Below are 10,456 nucleotides of genomic sequence, written 5' to 3' on the forward strand. Positions count from 1 at the left end.
GCTGGACAGAGACCAGATATGGGGACTACCAAGGGTACTAGGCAGGAAGAGTCAGAAAGGCTCAGAGGTGGAGCAAGAGTGGGGACAGTGTGGGGCACAGCATCAGAGGACATCTGACATGGTGAGCCTCGGTGGGGGGCACCTTGCCCTGGGCCTTGGCTGGACTCAGGTACGAGGAGCACCCTCTGACTCAGCCCACACTGGAGCAGCTACAGTCAGAATCATGTAGGAAATCCTGAGATGAGGGAGAGAGACAGCTTGAGCAGACTTGAACGTTTAATATCATTAAGCACCTTGTGGGATAAAGGTTCTTCATATAGAAATTATAAATAATGAAAAATAGCATTTAGAAAAAGAAGTGCTGTCCCCGGGGCGGGCAGCCACGGGATTCTTTGGTTGAGCAGAGGGCAAGATCCTCCAGGTCTGGGTCTGTCACAGCGCCCTGAAGTCATCTGCCAGGAAGGCCAGCAGGTAGCGGCTGACATGCCTGTCGATGATGACAGGTGAGAAGCCAAGGATCCGCCGGGCCCCTGGCAGCACTTTGGGGTCTGAAAGACACAGGAAGGAAAAATGTAAGAGCCAGCCGTGAAGGGGACTCTGTTCTGCCTGGCCAGGTCACAGAGAACTGGAGCCACCGTCACTCTCTCCCACTCTGTCACTCCCTCTCATTCACAGTCTGGGTGTTTGAGTTCACAGACAAGAATCTAGGCAGACCCTGGAGCCCAGGGCTCCCTAGGAGACCCACAGGCCTTCAGTGTGAGGGCTCTGGGGATGTGCACCTGGGCCCCACACCCTTCCTGGGGCGACAAATTCAGGCATCACAGAAAAGAGGAGGCGGGGCCATCCGCACTGCATGGCAGTTGTTGGCCCTCAGCGGTCTCCTGCCTGCCAGGCCTGTGACACCATGGGCAGAAAGACTGGAGGCTCTGGGGAGGTGGCCTGCTCAAGGGCCCCACATGGCTCGAGCTCACAGGTGTGGCAGGGCTTTGCAGCTGCCCCCTCCTTCCAAGGCTCCTCATTCTCTGATGCTGGGGGGAAGCAGGAGCCACCAAGGGCTGGGGGGTGGTGGCTCCACACACTCGATCCCTTATGAGCCCTGCCAGGTGGTCCTGAAACCGTGTCACTGCACAGGTGGGGAAACTGAGGCAGGAAGAGGCCGGGGGCTGACACAGGCAGACCTGGGATGCAGCCCTGCTCTCCCGGGGTCTCTTGAGGGCCTACCTGTACCCACCTGGAGGGCAGCAGTAGAGGAAGAGGGCCAGTCCAGCGGCCAAGCCAAGGCCCGCCAGGAAGCTCATGGGTCCTGGGGAGAAACAAGTGTGAACAGGCCCCTGCCCCGAGCCAGAGCAGCTTAGGGGGCCTGTCTACTGAAAGAAAGCCAGGAATGGAGCCCGACTTGGGATGGAGCAGCCCCTGGGACAGAGCCGGAGCCCTGAGGGTGGGAGGAGAGAGAAAGCAAGAGGGGAGGGAGGTGGTGGGGGGCGTTACCCCTGTCACTCAGCTCATGGCTCTCGCTGCCCCAGTCGAGCTCTGTGCAATCTGAGTTTTCTGGAAACAAAATCACAGAGCACAGTTAGTCATGGGCCGAGCCCGAGAGCAAGGTGGTCACCTCATGGGAAATGCAAGCAATGCCACCTCCTGAGGCCACTAGGCCCTCCCATGGCCACACCGTGCTGTGTGGCTCTGGCCAGGCCAGGACTTGGCAAGTCAGCCCCCTCAGGGAGCCCTGTGGTTTGGGGTCTTCTTTGGTCCAGTTGCTGTGACATCATTGTTGTTGGCCACAAGACACCAAATGCAGCATCCATCGTTCAGCCAGCTACTGGCAGGTGGAGACGGTCTTACTAGGGGCAGCTGGGCTGGGGCTTCTCCCCAGGCCCCTCCTTGGTTCTTTCCAGGAAGTCTGTCTGCTGAGCAGGCCCTGGGGGCTTCTAGGAGCCACAGAAGGTGCTTTACTTTCTGCAATGGCACAGGCCCTAGCTACATTCTGAGGACCCCAGGAACACGTGTGGCTGGGGTGAGAGGGCCTGCATACTCTGCCCTCAAGTGTCCATAGCGTGGAACCTGTGAGGTCTAGTAGGCCTCTAGGGAGCAAAGACACAGGCCTGAGCAGCTTGGGCTGAGCCACATCATCACTCTGGTCAGGGGCAACAGCCCCTCCTCCTCCAGCCCCAAGCACAGTGGCCTCAGAATGGAGCCACCATTCCAGCGTTGTTGTACCCTCCCTGGTCCCAGAAGCTCAGAGGACCCCAGACCCTTGGGACTTGCACTCCTTCCAGGGCCTGGGGATACACTGTCTTTGAGACAAAACTCTCTAAATCAAAATGTGCGAGCCCTAACTGGCCATCCATGCACGCTCAGGCAAGCTGTGGCAGAAGGTGAGAACGTCAGTGTCTGCCATGAATCAGGTCACTCCAAGAAGGGATGGCCTGGGAACACCATGCAGCCGCAGGACAGGGCTGCCATCAGTGCGGACAGGAGAGACCCGTGGGGAGTGGAGTTAGGAAAGGAAGGAGGAGCAGCTGTAGGGGAGGCTGGCCTCTGAAAACTGACCTGAGAAGGAGCGACAGACTGAAGGAGGAGAGTGGGGAGAGAACGAGAGAAGCAGAGACCTGGAGACAGGAGGAGAGAGAAGAGCAGGGAAGGAGAAGTGGGGAGACAGAGGGAGAGAGGGGAGCAGGAAGACAGGAAGAGGCAGGCAGAGAGATCCCTGCTGGGGTGACACTCTCCCAAGGTGGAGGTGCAGGAAGGAGGGATGCCCAGGCCTGGGCCACCGCAGACTCAGATGGCCCTGATGCTGTACACGCCATCAGCAGCCAGCCAGGATATCCTGCTCGGCCCTCGTGGAGCGACAGTAGGGGGGACTTACGCAGCACGTGGCGGCTGGGCAGGCAGCTGTGCAGGGACTGGGCGTGGATGTACAGGGCTCGGTAGAACTCCTGGCAGTCCCGCTCCCCGCTCCGCTGCAGATGGCTCAGGAGGTCACAAAGTCGTCGGCGCAGGGACACCTTGGGGTTCCGAAACTGGGAAAGGAAGAAAGAGCAGGCTGGAAGGGGTGAAGGGGGGGCAGGGCCGGGTGCTGGGCTCACAGCCCCCAGCAGCAGGGTCCACCCACAGATGGCAGTGCCTGCAATACCCATGGCCTCTTAGCCACACCACGTGGCCCTGACAACGCCACAGTCATGGGCATTGCTGCCGATCCTTACTCTTTGGGTGTGTGGGGGGGGAACATTCTGGGGAAAAAGCACAGGCAGAGGACAGCATCCTGCAGCCACTAATGGACGTAATGTGGCTTCCCGTGGGACTACAGCAAGTTTCTTCAACCCTCTCAGTCTTGGTTTCTTTATTTATAAAAAGGGAATAGTAAACCCACATGGAAAGATCGTTACAGGGTATCAATGAAGTCATGGCATAAGTGACAACTTCTGCGAATTTGCAGTCCCTGAGAACAAGCTTCCAGTATTTAAAAATGAGTTGAGAAATGAATGGGCTCTTCTGACGAGCGTAATGGGTGAACATGTGGTTGTAAAGGTCAGTGGACAGAGGGCTTGGACAGGGACCAGGAAGCTGTGGCCTGTTGCTTCCCCCTGGTGGTGACGTACATGGCTATAGGGAACCACCACAGCGTGACAAGAGCCAACAGGAGTGTCTGGTGTAGAGTGGTTCCCCTTTCCACTGTAAAAACACCTAAAAGCTTTCAAAATTTTAAAGATGGGTATGAATTAGACTTTTAGTTACGGCCTGAGATGCATTTGAGTTGATCATTTTAAATCCTTCTGTGACTTTTAAAATAGAGCAGCACCTGAGTCTGCAGCAGCCCACATTGGGTCTAGCTCTGTCCTGACCAATCCTGCCTGTTCCAGGAGAGCCCACCCCTCAGGGCAGCCTTGTAAGTGGCACTGTGACTCTCACACCAAGTGAGAACTACAGCTCCAAGTTGGGAAGGGACTCATTCAGGGTCACCCAGTGGTGAGGCCACGCGCAGGACCTGAACTCCAAAGATCTTGTGGGTCTCTGGCACCAGCTGCCCAGCCCTCCAGTCCTGGTGACTGCTGCCAGGGAACGGGCGATTAGGGAGGAGCTGGGGCTTGGGTCAGGGCATGCTCAACTCTCTCATCCAGTGTCCCTGAGCCCTGGGGCACCCTTTAGTGTCCCTTAGCCCCATAGGAGTTGGACAGGATTAGACCTCCTGGGACAGAGCTCAGGAACTGCATCTCAAATGTCACATTCAGTGCAGCCAGTGTGGCATCTACAGCTCTGAGAAAGCCAGGGTGTGACCTCACCTCCTGTGATGGATGACCCAGGGCATGTGACAGCTTCTTGGGCCGCAGCAACCTTTTCTGTAAAAGGGTGATGATGGTGGCTACTTGCAGGGACCCTTCTGGATGGAGAGCACCCAGGAACTACTTTCCTGACACATATGAGCCAGTCCCCCCCCATGGCCTGTGAGTACCCAGGGCTTCATGCCCACTTCCCAGATGGGAAGCTAAGGTCCCAGTGGACCAACCTCCCTCAGCATTGCGGAACAGGGCAGAGTGAGCTTGGCTATGAGGCAGGCCAGCACCTGTTGGCCTGGAGCCTCGCTGCCCACCTCTGAGGGGCCAGGCTTCCAGCCTCACACAGGCAAGGAAGCAAGTCTTCGCCTCCTTTCATCCTTTGGAAATGCAGTGAGGAGCGGCTGTGGGGCTCCAGGGTGACGCCAGGGGAACTTTCCATCCCTCCCTCCTCAGCCCCTCTCTGCTCTCCCTCCCGATCTCCTGCTGTCGTCTGCTATTGTATGTTGTCATCTGTCACCTCCTGTAGCCCCTCCACAACTCTGGAAGGGGCAGAAGATGTAAGGACATAGGAAGAGACAGGCTGATGTTCTGGGTCTGTTGGGGTCACTCCACAGAGTTTTGACTTAGGCAACTCTAGTGTCCGGGCCCAGGGGTGTCACTGTGAGCTACCCTGAAACATTTGGTGTGCCATCCCCTGAGAAGATGACCACAGTGCCTGCTCCCCCCAAGTCTGGAAAGGAAGGGGATCAAGAGGCATCTTGGGTACCCCCACCCTCACCTCCTCAGCACCTTTTCGGCCTCCTTGTTGGTGAGGATCTGTGGGTAGTAGCGATTCAGCTGAAGGATAATCCTGTCCACCTGCTGCTCACTCAGGCGCCCTTGGACTGTCAGGAAAGGCGTGTCCTGCACCAGGCGGTCACAGTAGGTCTGATCTGAAACAGATGCAGGTAGCACAGGACATGAGCCAGCGCAGCTCCAGGGGGTCCAAAGACAGCGCCCTTAGTTCTGGTCGTAGGATGCCCCATACCCACTGGGAAGGCAACACGCTCTAGGGGACACACCTGTAGGTTCACAGGTCCCCTATGCTGCAGAGCGGGCATCATGTGCAGGGAGAACTGTGCCCTGCCCACCAACATGGCTTGCCAGAGATGGATGGGGGCAAGCACAGTGGGAACCCCGGGGGGGGGGGGGCTGCATTCTCTGCCCCTTTTCTATGCCCAAGGGCTTACCACAGGAAATAAACTCAGAGAAATGAAAAAGCCTCTTTCCATGGGGCCATCTGGAACTAGTCCGGGTCCAGGGAGGCTGCAGGCAGCTCAGAGAAGGCCCAGGGGCTGTGCAGCTCCGCTGCCACGCAGATGCAGAAATGCAGGGCTCAGGGGCCTGTGCTGGCATCACCCTGGCATAGAGCATGTCTAGAAGGCTTTGAGAAGCTTCCACCACCAACAAGCCCTCCCAGGGAGCTGGGATGCTTTGTCTCTTCTCTTACAGAATCTTTTTAAAATCATCATTGTTCTACTGTCTTCTCCATTAAGAACTTGACCAAACTGTATTATGTTCCATATATGAATACACTTCAGTGAATCTTACCTTTATGTATATCCATAAGGCACTAATTTAAAAAAAAAACTATAAATAAAAGAAAGATCAGTAAAGGAAAAGGAACAGGGGAGGGAAAAGAGGAAAAGGGGGTGAATTAGAGCAAATTACATCCCATAATACTATATATAACTGAAATGAACTCATAACAAAAAAGAACGCTTCATAGAAGGACAGGTCTTTAAAGCTGAGGGGTGGTGGGAGGTGGGCAGGCACAGAGAGCACAGGATCCCTGTGGGGACTGTGGCCACTTAACTTGAGGATATTATATGTAATCTTCATGTTTCTGTGTGTATCTGGAACGTACACAAAAGGAAATAAGCGAGGCTGGCGCTGTAGCTCAGGGGCAGAGCACTTGCCTAACATGTGTGAGGCACTGGGTTCGATCCTTAGCACCACATAAAGACAAATAAAATAAAGGCATTCTGTCCATCTACTACTACACCAAAAATTAAAGTTAAAAAAGTAATAAGGGAATAAAAAATGTGTTACAACAAAAAAAAAATGAACTAAACACAAAAGCAATAATGGAGGAAACGAGGGTCCAAAAAAGTTACAAAACATACAGAAAACAAGGAGCAAAATGGCAGAAATAGGTCATTCCTTATCAGCAATTACTTTAAGTGTAAATGTAAATAGGTTAATCTCTCTAATAAAAAAGGCACAGATTAAGCTGGGCCCAGCTGCTCAGGGGGAAGACTGCAAGTTTGAAGCCAGTCTCTGCAACTTAGATCCTGTCTCAAAATAAAAAAGGATTGTGGATGTAGCTCAGTGGTACCCCTGGCTTCAATCCCCAATAACTAACATATGTGCGCACGCGCGCACACACACACACACACACACACACCCCATATGCACACGCGCACACACACACCACATACACACACACAAAAGAATTGAGCAGACACTGTAAGATGTACAATAAGCAAATAAAAATGATTAACATTACTAACTGATAGGAAAATGCAAATTAAAACTATGCTAAAATAGCACTATATACATACTCATAGCTAAATATTAAAAGAACTAGTGTTGGGGAAGCTGTGAAGAAGTTCAAGTTCTACTTCACTGCAGGTGAAAATGCAAAATAGCGCAGCCACTGTGTAAAACAGCATAACAGTTCCTCAAAACCATAAAGAGAAATTTTAAAGAAAAAATGGGGGTCACAGAAAGCAGATCAACCCCTAATTTAGGGGAGATTATCTAAGAAGGAGCACAAAAGATCAGAGTGACAAATGAGCTGTCTTGATTCTGTACAGGCTGATAGTTACACAGCTATGGACATTTGTCAAAACTTATCCAACTACCCACTAAAAACTACTGCATTTACTAATAAGATTTACTTCTGTAAGGTTGCTCTTTTATAAAATAGGGTCATAGTGTTGGAAAAAGTGGGCCCCTTCTTTAGTTTCAATTCTGGGGAAGGAAGCTGCTCTGGTTCACAGCCATTGCCTCTGCCAGGCCCATGCTTTGGCACATCAGCCATGCCATCATTTGCCTAAGCCATCACCATGGCCACACCAAAGGCAATTGGGGACTAGGAAGCCTGGTTGGCCCAACATCCTGCGTGGAAGATAGATTGCCAACAGCCCAGCCACAGTGAGGGGTCGCCCTAAGCACGGGGTCATCCAGTGACCTCCCAAAGTCACATGGCCAGGTGTACTGGGCAGTCTGGCCTCATCTCTCATTGCAGAGTGAAGATGAACTATTTGCATGAAGCAATCCCCCATGCTGGGTGAGCCATACCCTCCATCCTTCCACCAGCTCTACACAACCCCTGCTCTTGTCTTCAGAGAAACCGAGGCACAGAAAGCAGACTCCAGTCAGCTGGGAAGTAACAATTGCAAGGTCAGGAACTGGGTATAGTTGCATTGGGGCCACCTCTTGGCGTCCAGATGTTCTGCCGCTCTCATTAACATACAAATCAATGGTGTAACTGGCTATATGAGTCTGCTCCCTGCCAAACAGGAGCAAGCCCCAGGCTGCCTGTCCAGTGCTGTCTCCCCAGGGTGCACTATGCCATGTACACAAAGCCAAGCACAGTGTGCGCTCACTAAGGAGTTCTGGAATAAATGGGTACTGGTCCAAGGCCCACGGGTGAGGTCTGTTGGTGGACAGTGGCCAGCATCCTCTAGCAGCCTCCTCCCACCCTGCAAGCCGCTACCCTAGCAGGGCTTCTGCTGCCCACAAGCCATGAGTCATAGAAGCCCTGAGTCACCTGGCACGGGCAGCACAGCCCAGGGGCTGAGGCTGGCTGCATGGCTCCAGGCTGGGCTTCCTGTGGTTCTTGTGAGCTATGCATGCAAACCACACATACACAGCCACTGGGAAGCACCAAAAGACAGAAGCAGGGCCCCGCCTCGGAGCCAGGCCCTGGTAAACAAGGCCAGGACTGTTTTCATAGGATAAAGGAAAATGGATTGCCCTGTGAAAAACCCACACATACTTTTGCCAAGACCCACCCATGCCCTCGCCTTCCTGCCCAGCTGATGTCAAGCAAATGGATGCCACTCTTGTCACCCCAGTCTGAATTCTTTCTCCTCATCCCAGACCAAAGCCCTCAGCCTGGCATCTAGGGCCCTGGGGCAGTTCTCATCAGACCCCAACAGGCCCCAGAGCCCTCCTGCTTGGGCCAAGAGCCCACAACCATGCCAGGGTTGAGAACAACTAGTTAACTGGTACCCAGCCTATTGTCCTCCTGAGTTCCTCTAGCCCCACCCTACTCAGGTCCAGACCCTTAGGCATCAACCGTCTTCCCAAATCTCTTCCAGAAGCCCCTCTTGTCCCAGCACCCAGTTTAACTAAGCTAACTCCACAGCACACCACGAGTCGGGAACTTCAGCTGAACACCTGCCCTGGCAGACACCGTCTTCAGTGTTCTCCAGACACCTGCTTATGCATGCTTGCTGGAGTGAGAAATGTCTAGAGGTCCAGCAAGGAGATGGGAGGAAGAAAGGGTGCACTGTTTCCACAGTCTTGAGGACCCCTGCCTGGCTGTGGCCTCTCAGTTGGAGGGTCCCTTCATCAAGAAGCCTTCTCTGGCCCCCTGTTCCCCTTGGAGTGAGCTACCTCTATATTCAGCGCACCCAGCCCCTATCGTAGCCCCTAAAGGCCAACACAGCTGCAAGCTGTGTCTCAGGCATCCTGATGAACTTGCTAAAGGAGCTGGGCACTGAAGGCGCTGGGGCCAGGGCTCTCACTCTGTCTCTGCCACTTTGTTTCCTGGATCATATACAGACATAACATTCCCCAGGAAGTGCCCAATGCAGGACCCAGTACATACTAGGTACTCAGAAATGGCAACCACAAATAAGAAGCGTGTGTGGCAATGACAAAAGGGAGCAGGTGGCAGCTGGGATCTCCTCTGGCCTGGTATCCTGGAAGTTACTAGGTTCCAGCTCATGAGTTCCTATTTTTGTGCAGGACTCAGGCCCAGACTCCAATGAGTGCAGAGGAGGGGAGTGAAGACTTCTGGAGCCACTCTGACCCCCTGGGTCACCTCATGTGGCAGAAAAGTGAGACTCTTAGGAACAAGGTGTGGCATCTGGGAGCTCCCATATTCCCCCAACTGCTCTGCCATGGGGTCCCTCACTGGCCCATCACTCCCGTGAACTTCTTTCACAGGGAAAAGTCCACAGAGCAGGAGATGGGAAAGAAGGTGGGTGGCTCCCCCAACCAGAGAGGCCCTGGGGAATGGGGTAGGCAGGCTGGAGCCACTAAGTCTGGAGCACAAATGTCTTGAGGAGAGTCCAGCTGGTGTCTCCGATTTCCCCAAGCCTGTCTGGGGTAAAGGGGTGCGGCTGGAACCCGAGCGAGCAGGAAGTGCTAGAGTCCGAAGAGTACCACACAGTGCCCAGGAACGCAACGCCCACGGTGCCCCTTCCTCCAGGTGGTTGGGATGAGTTTGGTTATCTCCTTGCCCAAATCACTGCAGCCCCGCAGTGAGTACCACTTCCTACTTCCAGACCCAATCCCATCCCGGGACGCCTCTCCAACCCACAGATGCAGCGGCAGAGCCCGACCGTGGTACTGCACTGTGCCCGAGCTCACCTGTGATCTCTGCCTCCTCGGTCCGAACCTGGCGCCCCGCCCTCTGTGCCTGAAGACCCCCGGCGCCCACCGCCCCACCGCGCAGAGCCCAGGGAAACCCCCGACACGCGCGATGCTGCACCCGAGTGGCCGCCAACAGCTGACGACCAAGGTCACTCGGCTCCTGCCGCTGGCCTGGCCCTGCGCCCACCTGTCATGGCGGCCGGCACGGCTGTCCGCCCCTCTGTCCGCCGCCCGGCCCCCTGGCTCCGGCGACCGCCGCCCGCAGGTCGGGCCCTAAGCCCCGCCCCTTCCCGCTAGTCCCCGCCCGAATGCGACGGCGACGTCGCCGCCAGCTCTAAACCCCGCCCTTCGACTTGCCCCGCCTCCTCGCGGGCGGGGCTACGACGCCGCGAGGAACTCCTAGCCTCGCCCCTTCCAGATGGGCCACGCCCAGGAAGCGCCGGCTGCGCACCGCCTGGCTTCTAAGCCACGCCCCTCATCCGAGACCAGCCCTCGCGGTCCTGGGCTTCGGCGCCGCCGGGACCACTGAG

At 55.0% G+C, this 10,456-nt stretch overlaps 1 protein-coding gene across 4 annotated transcripts; it reads right to left on the bottom strand.

Annotated features, from left to right (window-relative positions):
* Positions 1 to 258: 258 nt before the first annotated feature.
* Positions 259 to 10,213, bottom strand: Card19 (caspase recruitment domain family member 19). 4 transcript variants are annotated; one of them, XM_046457750.1, is made up of 7 exons: positions 10,114 to 10,213; positions 5,064 to 5,206; positions 4,281 to 4,337; positions 2,867 to 3,020; positions 1,489 to 1,548; positions 1,232 to 1,303; positions 259 to 548 (listed from the first exon to the last, which is right to left on the bottom strand). In XM_046457750.1, the coding sequence occupies exons 1-7, from the start codon at positions 10,118 to 10,120 to the stop codon at positions 433 to 435; spliced, it is 609 nt and encodes a 202-aa protein (XP_046313706.1). In that variant the 5' UTR covers positions 10,121 to 10,213; the 3' UTR covers positions 259 to 432. The 4 variants fall into 4 exon arrangements, with proteins under 4 accessions (XP_046313706.1, XP_046313707.1, XP_046313708.1 ...); XM_046457751.1 differs by lacking the exon at positions 4,281 to 4,337; XM_046457752.1 differs by lacking the exon at positions 1,489 to 1,548.
* Positions 10,214 to 10,456: the final 243 nt, after the last annotated feature.

Source organism: Marmota monax, unplaced genomic scaffold (assembly GCF_021218885.2).
Source record: "Marmota monax isolate L192 unplaced genomic scaffold, Marmota_monax_Labrador192_F-V1.1 WCK01_AAM20220418_F8-fsc00231, whole genome shotgun sequence".
NCBI lineage: Eukaryota > Metazoa > Chordata > Mammalia > Rodentia > Sciuridae > Marmota > Marmota monax.